The following is a 27,032-nucleotide window of genomic DNA, read 5'->3' as shown; positions in this document are numbered from 1 at the left end:
CAGCAAGCTGAAGCTGTATTGATTGTGCAGCTGAAAATACATTTCTGTATCAAGTAAATGCAGGTGGAAACCAACTTTTATGAATAAGCGTGCTTAAATTTGCTGTTTGGACTATGTATAATGAAGCTTTATAATATTAACAGGAAAACTGCTATGAAATGACTCATACAACTACTGAAAAAAATGGAATTCTGAACAAACTGATCATGGTTAAAGATTGGTCCCTATTATTGAACCGCATGAAATGAATCATCCCAACAATATTGAAACATTAATCTTACAACTGAAGACTGTAACTGCACAAAATTCACATTAACCAAATGATTGAGACTGAGAGCTTTGCATAAGAAAACAGAAGCCAAATATATTTTTCATAAAATGACCATGAAGTGCTTGAAACAGTTTATACTATGATATGTCAACAGTTCCCTAAAATTAATATGACTTTCAAACTCTGTTAGGGCCTACGAAATAATATTCATGGTAGTTAAACATAACAGAACAAAAACCAACAGCTATTTAACTGAAAGATGAATAGATGCAAGATACCAAACTCTGCACCACTTAACACAGAAAATCTTATATGCACAGATTTCATTGAGACCTATGAATGGACATTCAGTAGTTCTGTAAAGAAAAACAGATCTGAAGCAGCATCTTAAAAAGTATCAATAACATAAAAGAGAGCTTACGAAACACAGAAGATGGACAAACTCTCAAGAAGATTCATTAAAAGTTTCTGCAAGATCGAGATTTATTGTCCATTTACAAAGAATAAATGATAATTACAAAACAAATGTCATAATTAAACATAAAAGCTCTGGAATTTTACAAATATAGTCATCTCTTGTGGTTGAAATGCATTGTTAAAAACAATAGTGCTAGTTGACAGGACCTCTGCAAAGGTGCAGCGTAAATTCCTGCAGTTACAAGGGGACATGGCTGAACAGGTAAGATACAGATTCACCATTGTGTGTTCTTCGAATTGCCTCAGCCAGGATCATGGAAATGTCAATAAACTGAAAGAAAAAAAAAATCAAGGAGGTAATTTTTAAAGGATTCCAACGAAAACAAACTATGCAGTTTAGAAACACACAACCTGTATGCAAACATTCAATTTACTATTCTGCTCTTACCTGCTCTAGGAAGTAAAATAACATCAAAGCATTAGATAATTAACCTGTGTATGAGAATAGGACTAATATAAAGAACATACTCAAAAATTAAGTAAGAAAACACTGATTTCTGCACAGGCATACTGATGAAGATCTGGAAACAGGCCATGAAAATAAACTGTTTTAGCCATCAGATGGCAGTGTCCACCTCACACACATACAGTTTAATGAAAGTATATCTTTTGAATGTTTGCCTAGTTTCAATAAGTACAAAATATATTGAATAATTAAAAAAAAACTTTAAAATTTAACGTTAAAAACCCATTATTTTATACTTTCCTCTTCTCTGCACTAAGGAAAAAGACATGACTTTACAGAACAATCTCACATAGAAGTTGCTGAGATAAACCAGCTTTGCTTTTTCAGTTTGCTTTTGAAAGCAAATATATATATGTTATTGTTATCTTGGGATTTTTCATTAGTGTATTTTCAAACAAAATGAAGAAGCCTAAAATTTCTATGGCATCCACAATAACCTAGAGTTCCTATATGCAAATACTGATTGATTAATAATGATAAAAAAGACAGTTTTTTACATTTGCTACTCTTTCAGTCAAGAAACTCAATCTGTTGCAGTACCAAATATTTGTATACTCTATTATGCTATCTGAATCCCCTTAAAATGGCTCTTCAGCATGATTTAGCAGATGTTCTGCAAATGATAAAGCTACACAATGTATCTGAGAATATGGTTTTCATCGCAAGGCATAAATTCTAGCATCAGAGAATAGTAAATAAATAAATAAATAAATAAATCCAGATTTTAAACAAATCACAAAAACACCACAGTACCTGAATTTTGGGGCAGTGTTTCATTTTCTCTTCTTGGGGAATTGTATTAGTTACCACAACAGCCTCAAATGCTGCATTATTAATCCGAGAAATAGCAGGACCAGAAAAGATGCCATGAGTAAGAATAGCATATACTTTGGTGGCTCCAGCAGATACCAATCTGTAGAACAGAAAGTAAGTATTCTGTGATGCATGTTTAAATACATAGCTATAGATGATGAAAGGTACAAATCTCTATAAAATACATTTTATACACAAATTCCTTCTGAAAGGTACAGGAAGATACAGATAACTACAAAATAATTTAGAGAACTTAGAGTTTTTTCAGGTTGTATGACTTCTAAGTCTCACCAAAAATAACTGCTAAATAACTTAAATAAAGTTCTTATCAGTAGCAGTGATACTAAACAAAAATCTTACACTTTTGATCACATCAGCAGAAAAAATATGTTGAAAATTCTGTTGGTATATTCTACCTCAATCAGGCAGAAATGAAACAGGTTAGATAGCAGTATCCACAACTCTGTTGTGCCTCCATTATCATACACCTTTATTTTCAATTTTATTTTTTTTTTCAATTTCAATTTTTTTGCAATTCAAACAAATCTGTTCGGACAAAGCTATGGAGAACAAAAAATATTTAATGATTTAAAGCCTAGCTTACTGCAAGCTTGTGGGATGAAATGCTGCTGATTGCACAGTGAAACGATGCAGCACAGGAGAGAAAACCTGTACCAATGAAAGAACTAAAACAACTTGTGCATGAGTCAGAATCAAATTTAGCTTTGATTGGCCTCTTTGCCTCCAGATACTCAGCTATGCAAGACTACAAATGCAGCTAGAACAGATGGAGGACCTCAACAGTTGATATGTTATCAGATCATAGAATGAAAACAGTAAGATGGCAAAAAAAAAAAAAAAAAAAGACAAGAAAAAAAAAAGACAAGAAAACAGAAACATCATCTCATTTTGAACAATTCACCATTCACCAGCATGAAAGGATGCTGATCTCTTTGGGGATCAGCAGGGATGATGCACTACAACAAGGTGAGTGTGTACTAAGAAGGCAACATAAGCAAGTTCAAGTTGATGTGCTATATCTGGAAATAAATTTCTTAGTTCATCTGCTGGATATGCAAGTTTGAGTAATCACAAAGCGCATCTCATCTAGGCTTGTCAATAATGAAAAGCACTACTACTTCATGACAAGAACATGATATAAGGCCATATCACACAATCAAAAGCATCCTTCTAGTGAACAGTGCAGATACATTGGAGGTTTCTCATAGTTTTACAATTTCCTCTATAAAAATCTATTATAGGTAAATAAGGAAGTCCTACTTCTATAACAAAATAAATAAAGGCCTCCTTTTTGCTAAGGCTCGACTGTCAAGAATTATTGGCTAGGCAATTCATGATTTTGATCTGTGAAGTGGGCAGCCTACAAGCATGCTTTTAGGTCTGATGAACATTAGTGTGAGGATAGCAAACAACTGTACAACATCTCTTTGCAAAATTCCATCAAATTTTCATCAAAGTGAAAAAGAAACAGAATACTACATGAATGCCTTCCAAGAATTTTTGACATCCTGATCACCTAGAAGCAAACAGCAAGCCTGCAACTGAAGACTGCAATCTTGTGGGAAGATCTTCACTTCAAACTGCTAACAGCAACATCTAGCTCAGTTAAGCTTCACCCTATTACATAACATGAAAGACACAGTTAGGAAGTACCACATGGACCTATCCTGGATGTAAGACTATTCTTTACATTCACAGTGCCTGTAAGTATATTGGACAGGAATTTAAAGTCAAAATGCTCTTAACTGGGACCCTTATAAATGCTTTATAAAGGATTACATCCAAGGGTGGCAACACTACAGTAAATGTTCAGCAGCAACAATTTAAAACATTCCCATGTTTTGTTTCTCAGCAGCTCCTTCCCTCTTCCAATATGCACTGTATATAATTATGTGGGGGTGGGCTTTGCTATAAACCAAATCAAAATGCAAGATCATTGGATCAAAAATTAAAAATCTCAAACCTCCCAAACCAAAGCTGGCAGCATGTGTTGGCATATGAGCAGAAAGGCAGGAGCACTTCAGTCTAGTATTGCCCACCTGTTAATGCCTAATATTTGTTTTTAATGTTAATTTCAGTCCATTTTTCCAATTTTATCAAGAGAGATTTAAAATGTATGAGAGGAATTCTAGTTTTGAGTTGTAAAGTTACAGCAACAGGAAAAAATAATAATTTCATGAGTAAGCAAATTTAAAAAAATAAGGTTACACACAGTACCAAAGTTAAGTGTAGACAATAATGCCAACTTCTGTAGGAAAAAAACAAACAAACAAACAAAAACCAAAACAACAACAACAACAACTTACTAGTACCCTGGGATGTACCAGCATAAAGCCAGCCTGAAAATCTTAGCGTAATCCTTCCTACTTAGCATTGCTACAGACTGAGTTTAGTTATTAGGTCTATTTTCACATGATACATTTCAAGAATTTGACCCTTTTAAGAATTGAGAAGAGTCCTTAGGGCATCAGCAACAGAGCAGAGGTCTAGAAACCATGTGGAAAGACTGAAGAAATGGGAATAGTTTAATTATTTAGATGAATACAATCTTCAACTACCTTCTAGACAAAAGATGAAAAAAACTATTCTCATCTCCCATGATGAAAAGGATAAGCAGCTTTATATTGAAGATGTACATTGAAGATTAATATTAAACCTGCACTGAGCACTGGAAGAAAATACTTCCTAATACCAAAGCTAGTAAAGCTAGTAAAGGCTCCATGATAAGTTTTTAAGTAAAGAATGATTTTCTGACATTTCTGTCTCGGTAGTGAAAAAAAATAAATAATAATAGATAGCCCAAGTCCCTGGCTGAAGGGATATATGACATTTCCTTTATTCTGTCCTTTTTTCTAAATCCAGATTATATACTTCTGTAAATCTTATCTCAATTCCATGTTCTAAGGAAGGCCACAGCTTGTTCACAGGATGGTAAGTCAAGAATCAGTGACCTCACTCCACAGAGCTCAGGTGGAGTTATAGGTATGCAACATCTCTGTTCATCTGCTGTTCTGCAGGTTACAGCACAATGAAGCATCAGGCCAGTTCACCGTAATACTTACTTATCTGCTGCGTGACATATTGTGCCACACGTGTCAGCCATATCATCAACAAGAATTGCTACTCTGTCTTTCACATCACCAACCAAGACCATTCTGTCCACTTCATTTGCCTTCTTTCTTTCCTTGTGAATGAGAGCAAATTCCACATTCAGCCTGTCAGCAATTGAAGTAACCCTAGGTGACAGGAAGAAATACAAAACATTTAGAAAACTATTTTGAAAGAAAGAAAAGCTAAATACATAAGGATGGCTCTGTAAACATAGTTTGCAAGTTCCCTTGCTTTTAAGTTAATGTGGCACAAACTCTAAATAACGAGACAAGTTAGAAACGACCTTAATTCATTGTTAATAAGTACAACCAGAGCATCTTAAACTATACACCAGAAAACTATTTTCTGAATTGGCTTTGGTTATCTGGCATTAAACATCTGTCTTTGAAATTTCAGCTATTCGCAAGTTTTTATTAAGCTCCTACAATACATATCCTAAGATGGCCCTAATTCTAAGCACTTCAGCATCCTAACTGAAAATACCATTCCTGGAATGTGAAACAAAACCAACAGAAAAACAAAGTTAATAGCGATTAATAATTTTTAGCAGTACTCGACTAGTAATCAAGTAGTTTACTTCATCAGCAATTCTCTTAGCAATACATTGGCTTAACAAAGACCTTTCAAAATTGTTCAGGGTGACCTCTGGTGGCCAAATGTCCTATAACAAACAATTTGTTCCAGACCTCTGCCTGTTTTCTTCAGATTTTTTAATATACCAGAACTGGTAGGTATAACAACACAGAAAAAAATAAATAAAATAAAAAATAAAGAAATAAAAACAAACCAAAAAACAAAACAAAACAACAACAAAAAAAAAAACAGGAATACACAATACTATGTTTTACTATGCTGGCACAGCCTTGTAGTCCATCTCTTGTAGACTATTTTTAGAATGCAACATTTAATAGAAAATAGAGCTTTGTTTCTTTACCACTTAAATATGAATAAATTGTTGAAAAGCAGTAACAAACAACTGAATGATAAACAAAAAGCCACATGGTTTGGCATTTTTTTTGTGAACAACACAGTAATTTCATAGCACATCTCACTGTCTCAGAGGCTCTGAGATATCAATAGAATTTGCATGACCTACTGCAGTCAAAAAAAAATTAATAAACTGGAAAAACTGCAAGTAAATAGTGAGAAATAAAAAAGAAAGATGCTTTAAAGGAATGCACGAACATATTTCTTTAATACTTCCAGATTTAAATTTTAAGACAAACTTTCTTCACATTCTGATCAGTTTTCATTAACTCGAGCATTATTTTGAAGGCCTGCATGTTTTGAATAGAAAAGCCAAACCATCACCTTTACCTTTTACTAAAAGAAGTGAAGGAGAATCTGAATTTATTGAGTGCAACATCTTCCCCTACTTCAGCAGGGACTTAAGTTGGTTGCATTACAACAGAAAGATATCGAAAGTAAACTCTTCATCACCAACTCGAAAATATACAAACATTTTCTAGGGGGAAAAAACGCTGTCTTCAAAGACTGTATTTTGTTATAAATAAAAATACACTTTTTTATACATATGTATTATATTTTTGTGACAACAACAATATTCAGATGGCAACAGAGAAATTTAATTGACTGAGTCATCTGCATGTTAGAATGTTTTCTATAGTTTAAATTCTTCACATCTTTAACTTGAGTAATCCAAAGAGGAATATCTCCCCAGTTCTACTCAGTCTTATTTCCCTATTAATTGTTAGAACACGAACATTCACAACAGATCGAAGGACTTCAAGCAAAATCATACCATGGTATTCTTTCTGTTTTCTCTAAATTATTTTCCAAGCACTGAAATGACTTTGGGCTTACAGGATTCTTATTTGTTCCCATTCAGCTTCTAGCAGCAGCATGACCAATACCTTGAAAATAAGCATTTTGCTTCAACAGCATATTTTACCACCTTACAGGTGGCATGCTTTTGAACTTTTGCATTAGTTTTTACTCAACAGATAACAGATAAAAGTCTTGCTAGAAGATAGCCTTATAAGCTGTAAATGAAGAAACGCTCTGATGAACTAATTTTTCTATTTTCATCTTTTGCTACCCAAAACAAAAGGTTTTTTTGTTTGTTTGTTTGTTTTTTAAAATATTCACAGTATGTAACTTGGGGTCAGTAGGTTTACAGCCTGAATGCAATAATTTAAAGAAAAAAGTGACTTAATGTGTCTTAAGCAAACTCTTACCTAAATGCCAGCAGCTACAGTGGGGATAGGCCATGTGCTTAACAGAGAAGGGAAACTTAGGCAATTCCAGAATGAAGCAGGAATAGGCGCAGCAACTGGACTAAAGAAGCAAGCAGCAGAAAAACTCTCTTCCCTCCCACAGAGGCACTCAGCTAATGAGGCTGAGTCCAGGGAGAGAGAAAAAGATTTTCTGTAGAGCACAGAAAGCTCCTGGATGTTTTCAAGCACGCACATCATTCTGTTTTTACAATGCAGCTGAATTCACCAATGATGTACTCTGTATATTGCACAGGTCACATAGCAAAAAAGATGACAAGACCATTAATCACAAACTATGTGGAATGCTAATAATATTAGTCTTGTATAGTACCTTTTTGCACCACCTGCATCAGGGGAAACTATGATACAGTTTTTCCACTCCAAAATGTTTTCTTTAATCCACTGCAGCACCGCAGGTTCTGCGTACAAGTTATCTACTGGAATGTCAAAGAAACCCTATTTCAAAAGAGAAAAACAATTCCATGAATACACATTTATACCCTGCCTGGGATGAAGATACACAGAAAGAATCAAGCTTTTGTCTTTCATGTATGGTAGGGCTTTAGTTAGTATTTTACACTGGCCTAATTCTGCCCTCTGCAATTTCTTTCAAGAGCAGCAAAATGAAGAACAATTTCTCTTTAATTATTGTAAATTTGAAATGTAGACCACCTTTAGGCACCTATATAAATTCATGCATGTGAAAAGCTCTCAAAAAATTCAGTGAGGAATATTTAACTTCCATAAATTTCAACTGCTTGACATGAAGAGTAGTATTTCAATATGTGGAAGATTCAAGTTAGCAGTAATTGAGCAGCAGACAAAAAGGAACTGTTCTTTTTGTGCAGCTTTTAACATCAAATCCCTGTTGGACCATAAATGCAACTGGTTTTTATTTGCATGACAGCCATCTAACCTAATTGAAGTTCTGATTAAACAGAATGCCAGAAGGGGGGAAAAAAGGGTATCTTGAAAAGTTTTACGTGTTAGAATGACAAACAATACCTGCTCTGCAACTAAGACAACAGAACTGTGATTTGCAGCTTCAGCAGTAAAGTCAGCTAGAGTCTGGAAGCCCATATCTCCACTTCTCTTAAGTGAATATTGTCCTCAGCACTGTATCAACAAAACTCTATATAGGGCACTACAATAATAAGATCAGTGCAAGAGTAAGAGAGCTTCTCCCAGAACAGTACTATATTGTATATTCTGGGAGCTCTTATACTAGACTTGGAAAGTTCCACTGAAGAGATTGACGTATGGGCATTCATACTGCCTGCAAAATCACTCCATAAGATCTGGTCTCTTTCAAAAGGCAGGTTTAATTAGAAACAGAGATCATCAAAATGATCATCAAAGTTTTGAGATGATCAAAACTTCTTCTGAACCCTGAGAACTGCACTTCTGAACAAAGCAAAAACAATGAGAAAAAACAAAACAAAACCAAAAAAAAAAAAAAAAAAAACCACAAAAAAAACCTGAAGTAATATTAGCCTTTCTTCTTAATTCAGTAGAGCCCCCAGACACAGTTGGAAAGAACTTATAGTTACCTGGATCTGAGAAGCATGCAGGTCCATAGTGATGATGTGGTCAGCCCCTGCAACTGACAGCATGTTGGCAACAAGTTTTGCAGAGATTGGAGCACGACTCTGAGAAATAAAGAACAATTTTTTAAAAGATACAGGAAATCAGATAATTAGCAACTTTATTTTCCTTTAGCATAGTTAGAATCTAGTTAAGAAGAGCTCCAAACCCAGCCAAACTAGCTTGTCAGTAGCTAATCTAGCCACTAGGGCTTTGAAAAAACAGAAAAAATTTTAGGAGCTCTAAATCAGTTTGCACAGTCTGCTTTATAATGCCTTATATTAATTTGACCAACAAACAGATAAAATTGAGGATATAGTTTTCCAGCTCCTCTATTTTAAACTTTGACTAGTTTTGCCATAGCACAGAAACAGGCAGACAATCTCCAATTCTCTAAGACACTATCCATATGTCAACATCCAACTCTTAGGCAACTATTGTGTTCAAAAATACATATATATTTTTAGATAACCAAATATGAACAATGAAAGCGCAGGGAACACAACTTTTGAAAATAAAACAAAACAAAAAAACTGCTTTACAACAAAGTTAAGATCAATGATTTCTTCATGATACAGTAAATTCTGTAACAGACCCACGTAGGCAGAAGCAGAAGGCCCCAGTCTATTTATTTATTCTTTTTTTTTGCTAATTTGGGCCTAATTATTGGATGCAATTAGGAATCTAAAACTACCAAAAGGGGTAGGGTAATGAAGGAAAAAAGGCAGGTGGGGGGAGAGTGGTTGGAAAGAACAAAAAAAAAATCTAATCAGTAAAGTTAATGCTAATGTTAAGAGCTTTTTTAAGTTGACAAGCATGAAGAACAAACAGTAACAAAGAAAATATGGAAAATCATGGCTGGAAGATACCTTTTTTTTTTTTTGTCAACTCCAAAGTTCTTTCAGACTTTTTAGCTCTGAAAAAAGCTATATTGACATAAAGAACTCTGTCAGGAATGGAAATATTAAGCAAAACCTCTTGTTTTCTTTGTACCAATCTTTAAACATGGGTAGTAACTAGCACTAACTTTGTTAGAATGAAAACAGAAATGTAATTCAGAGGTGTCACCTATGAGGCTGTTTTTTTGCTGGCAAGGTATTCTCTCCTGCTACATATCTTTAACAAAGAAATCAGCCTCATTTAGCCTCAAGGAGCTAGTGTTTTCCTCAAAACTTCTCTTAATTTAGGTGGAAACTCAGCACTTGCCTATTTTAACCTGTGGATTAACAATATACTTCCAGAACAGAAACCAAGACACTACATTATTTCTTATGACTTGGGTAAGATTGTCATCACCATTACTAAAATACTTCATTTAGAAAACCACTTTACTCTATTGTGTTGTACAAAAACATTGTCCCCGCTTAGTCTAAGATACGGTGAAGATACGTATAGCAGATAGTACTTCCCTCAATCCCTGCAATTAAGATGCATAGAGCTTCCGTAAGAGTTTGCAATCACTAGAGCTTTAGTGATGATGACTTTCCACTTAATGAGGACTATGCTTCTCCTCATTGAAGTTCAGTTCTGTAAGGATTCTGTTAGGACCACATTAGCCAAAACTTTTTTGTTATTTTTACCATTACCAGCAAAGTTTTGGTTCATGCCATTCAAGTTCCTGATCACTTCAGTTCAAATTTACATTTCTAAGCTGGGCTTCACAATATTCTCAAATTTCCAGAAACATCTATTACAACAAAGGTTTAGTTTCTAACTTTTTTGACTCTACCACCATGTTATCTTATCAGCTCCTAGTTTGGTGCTACAGCAGAGCTGGACTAACAGACAATGTTGAAAATAGAAGTTTGCTCCCTTGCTTGTCCCATGCCTTCCTCAATTCCCTCATGCCTCTCACTGGTGTTTGTCTGAACCCATGGCAGACAGATGAGGAAGCTAAAATTAAAGAGAGGGGGAGAGAAGTTTTCTAGCCAGGACCACTCCTTCTGGTAGAAAACAGTAACCAGTGCAGCCTAGCAGTTCGAGACAAATTACATTCTTCCCAGAACATGATTTGCCATTTCCATGCCAACTAGCATACTGAATTTCTCTTGTTTTGTCCATTTCTGTTCAATAAGAATACCAGTTAGCTTCTCTCATGTATCAATACCACGAGTATCATCATCACAAAACAACAATAAAAATTCCTGCACCAAGTACTAATGTATACGTTACCAGTTGGTACTTCTTTCAGCTGCTGGCCTTGCAGGCTGACTTCCCAGAAGGAAGAACTTGAAGTTTTTACCACTAGAAAACTTGTTTTAGTAGGCATGCACATCACAGATTGCCTACATGTTGGTGGACAAAAGAGTCTTGGAGGGAAAGATAGCCAGACACCAATACCTGTTTCTCAAGAATGGGCTAACAGGAGATTAAGGCAAATGAAATTTGCAGCTGACAGTTTCCTCTACATAAAATTGTGCATTAAAAGAAAAAGCACACATCTCATGACACGTTCAGAAGGATTTAAGGTTTGATTTCTTACCAAGAAAATATAAAAAGTTTTGTGCTACAATATGATACAGATTGATGCTTATTTTAAAAACCAAAATGAGTGTGCTCATGAGAACTTCAGATAACCTGGCCTCATTATTCACAAACTTGGATGACAAAGGTAGATGAGAACTGAACATCTTCTTTATATCTTGGAGAGTTTGTGATGCTTGCTTCAGATGGGAGAGGTAAGAACACAAAAAAGATTCACTATATTCATTGTTCCATTCTTTGATACAGTTTGAGGTTAGTTTCAGAATTATTAGTGTGAAACACAACATTAAATTATGTACAGAAAATAAATTGTAAAAAAAATCACTGAGTTTTTAGTTCCTAAGCAAATTCCCCGCTCACTTATAGCAACAGTTATATGAATGATTTCTTCCTTTATGATGTGTTACAAAGTTATTTGCAATTTTGCAAATTACCAGGGACAGAGGAGGAATCCACAAAGCTAATAAAAACAACCTCACAAGAATAACTAGGCAGAGGAAAGTAAAAGGAGTCCATTAAGATTAATGTTCTATTGCCTTTAAGCATCTTATTACATTGTCTTGCTCAAAATGCATCACATGCATACTAAACAAAAACAAACAAACAAACAAAACCAAAACAAAACAAAATCCAAGAAATCCCCAAGATTTATAACTGGAACTTTCACTTCCAAGAAAGCCAGTTGTGAAGTGTATGGATACTGCACATTCACTAATTTATTACCTAAATTTGTCATTTTTAAAATGAGATAGGCTTTGAAGCTTCAGAAGTCGACAGCCATTATCTTAAATGTCCAGACAGATTTTAACTAGAAGCTAGGAGTTTTCTGTTAGCAAATTATTCTAGAACGTTACTGTCATGGCCCAGGCGAAACACAACTGAAATTGAGAAGTGAAACTGAAAATGTTCCCAGTTATATATAATGTAACCCAGTAAGTTTCACCCTTTAAGGCCATGTTAATGGAAATGCATAGCGTTAGATTTAAAAAAAAAAAAAAAAAAAAAAAAAAAAAGATACCTACCCAACGCTCCACGGCCCCCTTCTACAAATCAAAAAAACAAAGTTATGTGAGCTGTAGAACACCAAACTCACCTATACTTCTAACATCTCAAAGGCATCTCTGCAGCATCCTATATAGATGTATCTTGTCCGTGGCTTTGAAGGTTAACATAATTAGAGGATGCCTAAATGCAACCATAGCCTAAACACAGATACACCTGAGCTAATTTTAAATTATCTAGCTTGTGTATCAGAAGTGTTCTAGTTTATGGCAATACTTGTTCATGTTTAAATCAATTTATCAATGTTTCTGTGATTCTGGGCAAGTTTTTTTTCCTTTTCTCCACCTCCCCCCTTCACTGTCACCCCCCCCCCCTTTTTTTTAAACCTCTGTTTCTTTGTCTGTATATGAAAGAAAACTTGCACAGATCTCTACATAACCAAAGCTATCAGCAAAAATTCCAGCAAGGCAATCTCATTTAAAGCTAGTCCAGGTTTTACACTAAAATTTCCAAAGTAGATTACACAGGCCTTGCTCAGAATACGGTGTTTTACCACAGGGGCCCTTTCTTTACTTAAATTAAAAAAGAATAAATTAAGGATATTTTCAGTGTTCTCAGTGATCATAACTGAAACAGATGCATGAAGAACACAGTGGTATTTCAAACAGCAAGGACTCATTCTATTTAGTCCTTTATGGATTAAAGTCAACAACTTAAATCACAAGTCAGCATCCAGATAGTGAAGATTATAAGGCTTCATCAAGCAAGCTACAGCAATATCTTGGGTCAGAGAGAAGAAAATCTGCCTATAACCATAGTAAGAAAATGACTGACACCAGTGAACCAACACTTCAGGCAGCACACAAACCTTGTGCACTCAACATGGGTCAAAGACCAAGTGATGTGATGCAATCCACCAGTGAGAGGAAGGATCACCCGGTCAATAAGCTGCCCAATGTCGACAGCTGTATTATAGCTTACTGTGCAACACGGAGGTTAACTACCAAGGTTAATTTCCAAAGATGACAAACATTTTCTCAATTGCAAAACAGAGGTTTAAAAAAAAGAGCGGAAAGAAAGAAAATTGCAGGAGAACTCACTAATGCCCAAAAAACTGTCTGGAATAATGCTCAAAACCTCTATTAGTGCTCTACTTTCCTGTTCTACATATCTTGAAATGGCATTTCAAAAAGACATGTTCCTAAGCAGCATACTGAGCCACTACATTGTACAGTTTAAGTGTCTCTTGAAAGCCTGCCACATGGATTTTGGATACTCCAACAAGGAATTACCTAGATGCATGGAAAACCTGGGACATGCTCATCCTTTTCCCACACCAAAAATTTGAATGATGGTCCAGAAGAACCATCCAATATGAACTTGGAAAGAAAAACATACCAAGATGCTTTCCTTCCCTTTCAACCAAGTCTTTTTTATTTCCCTTCCTAGCTCTTTTGATTAAAAAATAAATAAAATCAGCTCTCCTAGTCAAGTGAGAGCATTAATAAGTACAGAAACACAGCAAAATGAAGTTTCAAAAGATGTATATGAAGAACAGGGAGATACTATCTAACTTCCAAATTCAGTTTTTGGAAGCACAACATTAGTATGGAGCCTACAGGTAAAGAACAAATTAAAAAAGGTCTTTTGTTAAAGAAAGTAATTTTCTTTCATTTTATTTTGTTCTTAAAAATTTGTGTTTCCATCACAGGCTGAGAATTACGTATTTTGCAAAATATACAATCAATATTTATTTTCTGCATTGTTTGTCAGTCCTGTTACATTTTATATAGATGAATGAAAATAACACCACAAAGATTTCAAGATTTTGCTCAACACCCAAAGTGAAAAGGAAGGAGCAGACCATTTATAGGAAGTATCAGAGAGGAAATTTTCCAGAAGGCAAGCATTGCAATCCAATTTTAAAAGCTAAATTCACATTTATTCTTGTTAGTTCCTTTCAAGTTAGTTTTGATGAAAATAGCGTTTATGTAACATTAGGTTTTCTTGTGTATATAGTGGAAAGAAACAAAGAAATACTTTAAAAAAATATCAAAAATATCACTAGTCAGACTTTGTCACTGTCTTATCAGCTTTTGTTGAACTGGTATATTATTCATCAGTTACTGCATACCAAATTCAGGGACAGACACTAAAATCAGAAAAGTGTTTTGGGATTTCTATACAATTTTTGGTCTGCATCATTTAACATTCCAAGTTATTCCACATAAATAAAAAGTTTATATATTTATTTATTTAGATTTGCTTTACAGCATAAAATAGTGTTTTCACTCATCACTCTTACAAATTGCAGATCTAATCAGTTCCTTTTATTTGGCTACACACAGGGTAAAACCCACCTGCACAATGGTTACAGCACTTCAAATTTAGGATTTAATTCTATGCAATTGCACTAATTAAGATATTTAGAAGGGCATACCCTTTTCATATACAGAGAATAAAAAGGATAGAAAAAGCAGGAAAAAACAGTCCCATAAGGTGAGGTTTTCTAACTAAATACTCTGCAAAATACCACACACAAAGGATGTACCTAAATTTTCGAACTGAAAACAAATCAATTAAAGCATAAGCAAAAAGTCATGTATTGTCTTAATTCATTCACTTGCAGATGATAAAATATTAAATTATATCATAAAAAATAGGGGGAAACAAATCTTACAAATCTCTTCAAAAAGTTCTGAGGGAAAAATCTGAGAAAAGACTTCAGAAAGTACACAGTTCTTACCTACCTTGTCTTTCTTATCTTGCCTGGCATATGGAAAACATGGAATTACTGCAGTCACTCTGGAGGATGATGCAATCTTGCAAGCATTGATCATGATGAGCAGTTCCATTAAGTTGTCATTTATTTCTCCACAGCCACTCTGGATAATATACACATCTTCTCCTCTCACGCTTTCACCAATCTCTACACTGAAAGAGCAGGAGATGGCCACTTAATCACTAGAATTACAGGAAGAACATTATTAAAGAACAAACAAAACATTTTTGTTTTAACAAAAAAAATCATAGGTTTTTAAAAAAATAAATGGGTAAATAGAGTTTTGGACAACTGTGCCCTTGATACAAAGGCTATTTCAATACAAGCCACTGTAAAATTTGCTTCAGCCTACATAGAGCCTTTGTAAGGTCTACACAAACCAACATGTAATTATGGCTGTAGCACAGATGCAGCACACATTGTTATTAAGTTTAGTATTGCTTTTTTGATTGGTTTAGTTTGTAGATTGTGTCCTTGTGTGTAGATTGTGTCCATCTCCTAAGGAGATGGTCATTTAAAGAATAAACTACATAAGTACAGAAAGAGAACCAACTTTGTAGTATTTTTATTAAATACTACCTGCATCAAAATACTTCTATTAAAAGTGCCATTATTTTCTATGATAATTAAGGCATTAATAAATTCAAGAAAATATTGCATTTTAGAAGGCAAAGGTATCACCACCACTTCCCCTCCCCCCAAAAAAAAACACAACACAACAAAACCAAACAGAATTTTGGTTAAAATTTGCACCATGATATCTAAGTAATGTAGTTAAAAGATAAAATAAGAAAATCTTAGAAAAAAAAGATAAGAGGCCTGTTCATCAACAGCTCCACATGACTCAGAATTTGTCATGTTGTGCCAGTTGCTCTATTTGTTCTAATTGAGCTTACGTACTTACGATGGCATCCAAGTTATTTTATTCTTCCACAGATTTCAAGGCAAATTTTGGCACTGATCACTGTTCATACCACAGAAATCTGCTGTTGAGCCATTCTCAGTTTTCACAACTGCCACTCAAAAACTTACTCCGAAAAGCAGCAAACTAACCTTCTTTTTTCTTCTTTTTTTTTTTTTTTTTTTTTTTTTCTGGATCCATGCAAAATATACAGAAAATATACAAAAGCAAGCTTCCTACATAAGGCAATCAGACCTTTCGAACCCATACTGTATTAAATTAATCTAAATTATTAAAGGCTAAAGTATCTTGGACCCATATTTAAAAGGTTGCCTCATTACCCAAGACACAAATAAGCAAAAAAATCTAACTAGAAACCATCCAAATGGCTCAGACGTGGGTAAAATAGTTTTTGATGGGTCCTTCAACAGTGAGGCTTGTTCTAGTCAAGCATAGTCCAAACAGCTTTAGTTTATCAGCTTCCACAGTGCTGTGCAAGACTGATTAGCTTTTTGTAGCTGCAGAACACAGAAAGGAATTTACTGCTTAAAAACTTCTTAATGACATGCAAACATTTGATTTATTACCATCATGATAGTTGAGTGCTGTCTGACTAGTTACATTCTGAAAACTGCTACAAAATACCTGTCAGAGAAAGAATGCTTGTCCCTTTGAAGGTGTGCAAACTAGAACAAAATCAAATTACAGAGAACAGAATGCGCTGATTTAACAAGCAGCCATTATTTTGTTTCTCCCTCATTGAGCAATGTGCAGTTCCATGCTGAGTACTGAAGGACTGAATCTTGTGGAAGATATATATGTGATCATGCAATTAAAGAAAATATTGTAAACCAGATGCACAAGGCAATAGACAAGCAACCTTCCTTCACACCAGTGTGACCTGAGTGCTTCATTTTGCAACCCTATTAACTCTAAATTTGATTTCTGGCCCATCACTTCCTCCTGGCTACTTGAGCCTGCCCTATTATTCATGCCCATACATGAGCCTGCCCTTTCGGTTGCATTCTGACTCCTCCTTGTATTAGTAGCAGCTCTCTCCTTGTTTAATCCATTTCCCCCTCCAGTTGTTTCCTCGTCTCTCATCCTTATATTTAGTCTCAGCCTCATTACTCTAACACATCTCTTTCACCTCCCTGTTTTTCCATGATCAGATGAATTCTCCCCCTCTTCTACTCAGTTTTTATTCAAATCAATGTACTTCCCTTTTTGCATTACCTATATACTATCAGAAAGACCACCAAAATCACAGAAGAGAGAATGAGTGTCTCCATGTTTTCAGCTCCCCTCTTCCATTCCCAGAACAAGTTACAGAAAGATTCTTTCTTCATTTTTCTCCTTAAGTAAGTTTTTGAGTGGTTCAGTAAGTTCCTGCAGGTTTTTAACCACCAGCAGGATTTCTTATTGCCAAATAAGAAATAGATAGATTTCTTATTGCCAAATTAAAACAAAGTATCTAGTTAGCACTAGGACCTCTGGGGGGACAGAGGCAGTCAGAGACAGTGTCATCTTCAGATAGCTCATTAGTAATCGAGCAAATCTTTTTGAGTCTTTCATCAGGGTGGAGAGACACAATTTTATGGTTATACAACTGTTAATTTCCTATCCAATTATTAGTCAAAGCAATAGGGCTATTCAGAGAAAAGGGTTTAAAAATAAGTCTGTCAAACTCTAAATATTTTTCAAGCTTGTTTTTTGGTCAACTCCAAGTAAAGCATCAACCCATTAGGTTACATATGCAGCCGTACTCACCACTGTTGATTCATGGTTATTATCACAAGGACTCTGAAAAATTATAATCAACACTTACAGAATCACAGAATCACAGAATCACAGAATTTTCTAGGTTGGAAGAGACCTCAAGGTCATTGAGTCCAACCTCTGACCTAACGCTAACAGTCCCCACTAAACTTGACTCGGCCTTGCACAAAACCACTTAATGACAACTGCTGTCATACCAAACCTTTGGAATAAGTCCAGAGACGACCACCAGCATATGCAAAAAGCTCTATGGCAGCTCTTTCAGCCCAAGACTGTGAAGTTATACGTCTGTACTTGACATTATCACAGGAATCATTACAAAGGAGAAGAAAGTAGAAAGAGACAAAAAAAGTACTGCCAATTTTCACCAGAGAATGTTATTGCAGTGACAAAGTAGGGTAATGGAAGATTTTAGTACTTGTCAAAAAAAAAAAAAAAAGTGATTTTATAGACACATTATGTAGTAGGAACAAAATTTGCTGAATGACCAAAAAAATAGGATTTTAATGTTCATCATATACACAAAGAACACTGAATTATAACACTCTGGATTGTTTTGCTCCTTTAAAACAGTCATTTCTAAGCACCCCACTAAGAAATAACAAGTTTCAGAAGGTCTGGGAATATACTTTGAGATAAATACAGATCTGGTTGATAGAGCAGACCTGAAGTGGTTCTGCTTCCAGCACCATTAACCACTGTCTTTTCTATGCCCTTGGGCCAGCAATAACTTTTTCATCCTATAAACAACTTAGAAGATGAAACTGCTGCTACTTCCTCTCTTGGTGCATTTCAGATATTTTTGGTTATGCTTCTCAGGCCAGAATGGCTCACCTTTTCAGCACACAGAAACGTGAATATATATCCATGTAGAAATATATTTTCTCATGGACACAGTACGTATTTGCAAGCTAAAATAAATCAAATTTAAATTAATACTTGTGTAGCACTTGCAAGTAACTTAATTAAAGGGGTCAGAGAATAACATAACGTAATTATTGCACAAGTCTTCTCCCAATCAACTAGAGATGAATGCACCATAGATTAGTATCTCTCACTTTCTACCTTGTCAAAGTTGGATATTGTGTAGATTTATCCAACCAGACCAGATACACTGCTGCTTATCTGTACTTTAAAATTTTTAACACATTCAGATGCAAACAGGCAAACAATAAGATGCTATAGAGTACCAAATATCTGAAGTACTGCATCTCAAATATCTATTAAAAAACACTAAGCTAGCAGCAGGCAAACTACTTCATGCCAGTTATCATATTAACATCACTACTAAATTCCATTTAGGCTATCTATACCATGACCTAATTAACAGTCAATAAACTTGGGGCTGTTGTTTAAACAGTTTTCGACAGTGAGGACAGAGGAAGGACACAAGAACAAGCTATTGCCTCAAGATTACAAGCTTTGTTTGTTTTATGCAATTAAATCAAATTCAGCTATTTGGTAACAATCAGTTTAAATAAACTTCTCATTCAAGAAGAGTCAACAGAACCTGTACATTAAAAGCCCTGAAAACACCTAATTGCATTTTACAGAAAAAATTATACAAATTAATAGCCCACAAAATTAATTAACTTTTTGACCCAGTTGCTTGGAATCCACAAGCACAAGCTGCTAGCCAGAGAGGATGCATGTAAGACAGGACGTAACGGAAAACGAGTTTGAGTGTTGATATCTGCTTTCACCTTGCACAGACTGATTCCAAGTCCAATTTACTAAGTAGAAACTTAGACTAACTACCGTAAGTTAAGGATAAACCTCAAGAACCACTTATATTACAAACACATTTAAATGTCTGAAACATTCACAAAGCAAAATTCAAAACTGGGGTAAGAGCAGGCTGAGCCCCTTATGATACTAAATTTGTCGTACACTCCCAACAGAACTAATAGCAATAAGAATTTTAAATTTCTTTATCTTAACTTAGAAAAAAGCTGCAGCGAAGCATGGAAATAAGCATGCAAAGTCATACTAAAATGGCAAATAATTCAAGTCGATGGCTAGGATCCAGTTCAAGTCATGCAAATGAAGAGTGCCATGTACCTTACAAAAAATTATAACAGATAAAATTCTAGTAATAGTTATAGGACGTAATATTTGTCAAGGACTTTAAGTGCTGATAAAGTAGCTCTGTACTTTAAGCATCTTTAATACCCATAGAAGCCGCCAAAATTTGAGGTCTAGAGTCCTCATACAGAGTGCAAAAAGAATCAATAACTCAGAAGCAATCCAAAAAATGCACATGCTGAATTTGCAAATCATCAAAAAGCAGCCAATGGAAAGTACTAAGCAGAGGGGTGTGTTTGAACTCTTACCTTTGGGAACAAATTTGCAGAGTAAAGTCTTTAACGTAAGACCTCCAACTTACTGGGCAAATATTTTAACTGCCATGATGTTATATAAAAAAGCAGGTACTGGGATTAAATAAATAAATAAATAAATAAATAAAATTCCTCCACCTAACCCTCTGCTCCTGAAGGGATATGAAAGCTGCTTGATCTGTTACTAGGATCAGCTGAATTTAGCAGGGTATGCTATAGGGCACAGCCAAGAGAAGAACTTGAATCCTTTAGGTGCTAAGAACAACTACAGGACTGAAGAGCTCCACTGGGGTTAGCTCAGTTGGGCCGGTTTTGGTACAAGCTGCAGTGAGATTTTCCTCCCCCATAGCATACCAGACAAGATCATATGGAAAATCCTAAATGCTGAAATCCCCTTTGAAATTAGCATTTAAAAATCAAGTTATTTAATCTGAAGATAATTTGAAATTCCACCTGGGGCAGGGGATGGGGATTCCCAGCCTCTCCTCATTTTTGCAGTTTTACCGCTCACTCCCACCCCCTGTGCTGCACACAATAATTTAAAAACCAGAACTCCATAGGAAACAAACAAAAAAATCTGTGGCATTTTTATTACAAGTTTACTTGTATCCTAGATCTCCTGGAACCCATGTTCTCTCCTCAAGTCTAGGCTTTCTCACTTTGACAGCTCTAAAACCAGTCCCCAGCCAGATTTTCATTTTCAACTGCTCCTTTCCTAATGGTAGGCATGGGCAAGGCAATTTATTTATTTATTTTGAATTTCATGTGTTTTGCATCTATAAGAAGAACAGAGTATACAGCAAGGTCAATAAAGTGGAAGCCTTAAACCAGAAGCTCTGAAGCAGTTTTAGGCCTTATGTGATTTGGCACTATTAGCAATACAATCAATGGCCATATTCAGTGTATCTTGAGTTCCATACATAAACACAGAACGTTTCTGGAAACATTTCTTATCCTTTTCATTCATGTTAGTAAAAGCAACTTCTCCAGGCTCACCGTGTTTACTATGGTGAGGGAACCAGCCAGCTCAGCCACCCCAGGCTGAGCATGACAACCCCAGTTGTGAACCACTTGCTAAGTGTTTGGGCCATATGAAGAGAGAATTCACATCCCACAATGTCCCAAACCCTACCAACTTCAGCTGATTTAAGAGCAGTTTATCACCTGAGTTTGCTTACACCATGATTAGGGTTAATAACCTTTGTCAGTGAGGGTCATGCAGCTTGTGGCCTCTGCAGCAGCAGAAGCCAAAGGAACAAGGGTACAGGAAAAGTACCAAGGTCAAGTCTTAGATGAGACAACTGCAGAAGAGTTGGAGGACACCAAAGGGTTGGTGGACAACAAAGGTTGGAGGAAAACACTGCAGTCCAGCGTTGAAAATAGACCTCAGTCATTTGAATTGGGCATCTTTGATATGTAGCACTGGTATAAAAGTTTCTAGATTTGCTTTTTTTTTTTTTTTTTAATCAATTACTTTATAGAACACACTGTTTTCATCATACTATTTTGTATAAAATAAAGGTTCATTCATCTCTATAAAAATTCACTGAAGAAGCATCAGCTATTTTCTCCTAACTTCCAAGATCAAAACTGCTATCTCTGACTAAAGTTTATTTACTTGCAAACAAATGGCCCAAATATCAACAACAGTTTTATTTGTTTATTTTATTTTGACCTGCCTTACAGCAGGCAATGTCTCTGTGCAGCCAACATTTTCCTTTGTAAAATCTGAACTGTATACACTTAAGCAGATGATTCAAAAACATCCCAGATGGCAGCCAAAAGAAGCTGCAGATAGCCAGCCTCCAAATTCACTCGTGCCAGGCAGGACTTCAATTGCCCCCTCCAGAACCTGTCAAAAAGACTTACAGGACTCACTTCAGTCAGTAAGTCTGACTAAAAGAAGTCAGGAAGCTCATGGGAACAGGTGGAAACAGTAACTTCTTTCCTGGGAGATATAAGTGTGAGAAAATGTCATCTCTGAATCCAGTTTCTCCATTTTGAAAATAACAAGCATTTGAAATACAGAATTAAAATAGTCTTTAGAAGAGCAAACATACCACATACTGTAACAAAATATATTTATTTTAGAAGTGATGTACATGCACTGATAATTTTTCCTCATCAGTTGATTCACTAAAAATACCTGCACGGTGAGTTAATTATGTATCAATTATCATCAAGTGCCATCTCAGCATATTTAGAGAGAGCCTCGTGAAAAAAAATATCAGTGTGGGTGTGCATGCATGTATGTGTGCTTCTATTACACATCCGTCAAACACCATGTCACACTGCTGAAGCTGCAGCAGCCATGCCTGGTTAAGGACTTTCATTCCTGTCCTCGTCCTCCAGCCTTCCAAACAGTGCTGACAACAGTTGGTTGTGTGGACCTGAAGATAAATTGACCGAGCCCCCACTGCAGCCCTAACACTTTACTGGTGAAGTGAGGAAAGGTGGTGTCACCCAAGTTCCTACCAAGACATTGTGGCCAGCACATGTACTTTACACACAGACTTTGAATACTAAACAGAGTTATCTTCCAGGACCAGATGTTTAGGAGCTGTCTTCCTGCTTTAGTTAAGGTTCGCTGCTTTGGTGGTCAGCTGAAGGAAAACATTCACTGGTGGCACCGTTGTGTGCGCGAGCAGCCCTGGTGCCAGCTACTGGAGTCAGGCTGGCAGTGTGGGCCTGCAGGCTGTAGTACCAGCCACCAGATCAAGTGGGTGAAGGTCCTGGTGTCAGTAGTTTGGGGAGACAGAACATAAAGAAAAATTTCTTCACTGAAAGGGCTGTGAAGTATTGCCCAGGATGATAGTTGAGTCACCATCCCTGGAGGTCTTCAAAACAAAAACAAAACAAAACAAAAAAAAAAAACCACACACACAAAAAAAAACAACACATGTAGATGTGGTGCTTAGTGACTTGGATTAATGGTGGGCCTGGCCGTGCCATGTTGAAGGAAGGTTGGACTAGATGATCTTAGAGGTCTTCTCCATACTGAATGATTCTATGATTCTAGTTCCATATTGTTTAGATGGAAAAAAAAGAAAGAAATTGACGGGGGGGGGGGGGGGCAGGGGGAAGAAGTGGGGCGGGGCAATTTCAGCAGCAGTTTCCCCACTTCCTCTAGCACAGACATGAGATTTCTCAGTTACAAACTTGCTAGAATGCTGAATGAATCACATGAGAACTGAGATATTGCCAGATACCCTAGCCTAATGACAAAGAGGAGTGTTTCCAATTTTAAGTTTTCTGGAATTAAGAACCTACATTTCATTTTCTTTTTAGTAGTGGTCCTGCTCCCTGGCTAACCTCAGGGTATAGTACAGTTCTTCAAGAAACCATTTGCGCCTGCTAAGGATTGGGATTGAAACCAAAAGCCCATTTGAATTGAAGTGTAAAGCAAATTATTTAATAACTTGTCCCTTCCACTCTATTCTGCAAGCCAAATAAATGCAATTTTCAACTAAAGGGCTTCCAGTTAGGCCATTTGACAAATATTTAAGCCCATGGCTGCACATGTTTGTCAATATACATGCAATTTACACTTACTTTTAAGAGACTGTAAAAAATAAGAGTACTGAGTTTTAAACAAAAGATGAATCTTCTCTGCAAGTTGCTAACTTAACAGATCTGACAAAGCAAGAGATTGTTGACCCTCAGGCCCCAGCTTATCTATTTGCACAGGGATCTGTCCGAGCACCACTGGCAGGTTTAAGGTTCTCTGAGTATCTGAACTATTAGGTACAAGTATTCTGCAATACTGCAATGTGTTTCATAATGTCAGTGAATTTATCCATAAATCTTGCAGAGCAACTTTTGCATGATTATTTTATATAGGAAGAAACATGTTTTTGCTTGTATACACAGGAAGAAATTTTGCTATAGAGACAGATTTTAAAAAGAACAGCCACATGGAAAAGATCACTGCAGCATAAATATCTTATCAACTTTAGCTATAGTTTACTTTTAAATATAGTGTTCAGGAATTCTCTCATTAGTGTTGCTGAATTTTTTAATAAGAACGTCAGTCTACAAAACTGGAAGGTTGACGTCCTGGACTAAGTTGCTAAGGATATTAAAAGATTACCCACTTAGAACTTACTATATAGTGGCTACAACTGTAGATGCTCAAGGGGAAACATCAGCTTCATTTCAGCTTGTGTGGATCTCAGAAGTATGAATCTCAGTATGAAGTCATACAAAAAATAAACACTTAAATCCTTAAGTGTGAAAGCATTTAAATTATTGAGAAAAAATAAAAAATAAAAAAGGAGGGGGGGGGCAAAACATGTCAGCCTAGCAATGTTGCAACAGAAGCAACCAGAAATAGATACTAGAGTAGATCCTTTCCTCATTCCTATACCACACTACATCCCAACTTGCCTAAGAAAAATAAACTGACATTACTAGATTAGCCAAACCACTGACAATCTGCAGCCACCACTATCTACTTACTTAATGGCAGGGGTCAATATTGCTCACCAAGAAAAGTAAGTGGAATGATAGACTAGAGATTATTCCATCCTGAAGTTGGGAATTTAATTAGCTGCATCAAACTAGATGTGCAGACTTCACAGGTAAATTTCTACCTTGTATGAGATCTAAATCCAAGACTCTCTGCTTAAAACACAGCAAACAGCAGAACTAGAGATAAGTGTCTCTGGAGAGCAAGCAAAAAAAAAAATAATTAAGGCACAAGTTAGCAAGAAAATCATGCAACCAAATACACATTAAGTTTTATCATGCAGAAAAGAGATCAAAGAGCAATAAAGTGATTATGGGGTTGGAAAGACTTGAGATTTAAGCCTTCATTTAATCAGGAATGAATAGAAGAGAGTAAGAGTGTGCAAACATTAGGTGGAATGAGCAGCAATGGCAGAGGGTTTAAAATGCTGTCTCTGCATGTAAATAGAACAAGAGCAATTAAATTGAGAATACAAAAGACACAGACTGAACAGAAGAAAAAGCGTTGTGAGAGCAACTTCAGACTATAACATATTAATCTTCCAAAGAAAGCCATGAAAACATGCTTGTTTGGGAGATTCAGAACAAGAACAGAAAAGAAAAAAAATAAAATAAAAAAATACAATAATCTCAGAGACTAGACAGCTATTTACAGTTGGCAACCTATATTTCAGAATCAGGTAATAGCCTAGTCACAGAATCACAAGTTGGAAACGACCTCTGGGCTCACCTGCTCTAAGCCCTGCTCAAGCAGAGACACCTTGAGCAGGCTGCCCAGGTCCACGTCCAAGTGGCTTTTGGAGATCTCGAAGGAGGAGACCCCACAGGCTCTCTGGGCAGCCTGTGACTGTGCTCCATCACCCACACAGCACAGAAGTGCTGCCTGGTGCTCAGAGGGAGCCTCCTGGGCTCTAGTTTGTGCCCAGTGCCTCTGGGCCTAGCACTGGGCACCACTGAGCAAAGCCTCCATCTGTCTTCTTTGCACCTTCCCTTCACGTATTCATAGACATGGATGAGACCCCCTGAGCCTTCTCTTCTCCAGGCTGAACAGCCCCAGTTCCCTCAGCCTCTCCTCATAGAAGAGGTGCTCCAGTCCCTCCATCATCCTTGCAGCTCTGTGTTGTACTCCCTCCAGCTATGTAGCTGAGTAGAGGGGGAGGACCACCTCCCTTGACCTGCTGGTGATATTTTGTCTAACATAGCCAAGCATATTGTTTTGCCTTCCTATGGGGGCAAGGGCACATTGCAGGCTCATGTTCAACTTGGTGCCCACTGGGAACCTCTGGTGTACCCACCACTACCCCCTTTCTAGTATACACCTAGAAGGTTGTTTCAGCCTTACCACCTCCTGGCATAAACACACAGCTGTCACCTCAAACTAAAAACAAAACAAAACAAAGAAAAAAAAAATTAATTAAAAACAAATAGATCAGGTTGGTGGGTCAGAAAACCAAGATGACAAATCAGCACAGAGAGGCAACACCAGGAAGAAAAACAAATAAAAAAATAATAAATGGCAAACATTGAGGACGTCACACAGGACATTTTGTCTTTTTTTCCTACGTGGCCAGCTGGAAGCCTGACCTGCCCATGCTTTCGGAAGCAGCCAGGAGGCAACCCCACCAGGACCCAGGGACAGGGGTCTCCCCCTGGGGAGGAAGAACACCTCCCACAACGCCACACGCACCTGGTTTCCTGGTTGCTGAACTTCTTGGTGACCACCTTGCCCAACTCCAGCCCCAGGCGGTCGGCCACCCGCTGGGACAGGTCGTGGTGGGAGCTGCCGCTGAACAGCACGATGTTGGGCATGGCTGGGGGGCGATGGGGGGCGAGAGAGAGCGCGGTGGCCCCGCTCGGGGGCAAATAAGCGGCGGCACCGGACCGCCCCCCCTCCCGCAGCCGGGAGGGGACGGGGAGGGGCGAGGGGCGGCCGAGCGAACCGGGGTTTGTCTGGCTCGGGGCTTAGAAATCGGCGCTACCTGCGAGCTGCCGCCGGGGAACTGGAGGCAGAAAAGGGTTCTGCTGCAGTAGTTGTAGGTCGCAGGTAAAGGTAATTAAATTGCAGCGGATAAGTGGCTTAAGAAGCACGTCGGTTTTCCTGCCCGAAGCACAGCTTTGATTTGAGGAGCAGAATCCTGAACTCCAGAGCTTAATGAGGCTCTGTTGGTGGGATTATTCCTGGTCATATAAAGCCCACTGTTGCCTAGTTTGTTTCCACAGGCAGTTTTAGAGCTGGTCAAAAAGTCCCAACAAATTAATTTTTCAGCTGATTACTGGCTTTTCAACAGAATGCAGTTT

General features: G+C 36.9%; 1 protein-coding gene across 3 annotated transcripts; it reads right to left on the bottom strand.

Annotated features, from left to right (window-relative positions):
* Positions 1-736: 736 nt before the first annotated feature.
* PRPS2 (phosphoribosyl pyrophosphate synthetase 2) lies at positions 737-26,650 on the bottom strand. Of its 3 annotated transcripts, XM_084507815.1 has the most exons (8): positions 26,422-26,650; positions 15,217-15,400; positions 12,487-12,507; positions 8,947-9,045; positions 7,728-7,852; positions 5,111-5,284; positions 1,968-2,127; positions 737-1,019 (listed from the first exon to the last, which is right to left on the bottom strand). In XM_084507815.1, the coding sequence occupies exons 1-8, from the start codon at positions 26,541-26,543 to the stop codon at positions 927-929; spliced, it is 978 nt and encodes a 325-aa protein (XP_084363941.1). In that variant the 5' UTR covers positions 26,544-26,650; the 3' UTR covers positions 737-926. The 3 variants fall into 3 exon arrangements, with proteins under 3 accessions (XP_084363941.1, XP_084363942.1, XP_084363943.1); XM_084507816.1 differs by lacking the exon at positions 12,487-12,507 and having other exon boundaries at positions 15,202-15,400; XM_084507817.1 differs by lacking the exon at positions 12,487-12,507.
* Between the last annotated feature and the right edge of the window lie 382 nt (positions 26,651-27,032).

Source organism: Aythya ferina (genome assembly GCF_964211825.1).
Source record: "Aythya ferina genome assembly, chromosome: 1".
NCBI classification, from domain to species: Eukaryota; Metazoa; Chordata; class Aves; order Anseriformes; family Anatidae; genus Aythya; species Aythya ferina.
This window is presented reverse-complemented; position numbering and strand designations above follow the sequence as displayed.

Excerpts from the sequence above, each read along its gene's own strand:
- PRPS2 (XM_084507815.1), bottom strand. The coding sequence starts at position 26,543 with ATGCCCAACATCGTGCTGTTCAGCGGCAGCTCCCACCACGACCTGTCC. Across the intron at positions 15,401-26,421 it reads TTCAGCAACCAGGAAACCAG|TGTAGAGATTGGTGAAAGCG; the intron begins GTGCGTGTGGCG and ends CTGCTCTTTCAG. Across the intron at positions 12,508-15,216 it reads GGCAAGATAAGAAAGACAAG|AAGGGGGCCGTGGAGCGTTG; the intron begins GTAGGTAAGAAC and ends TTTGATTTGTAG.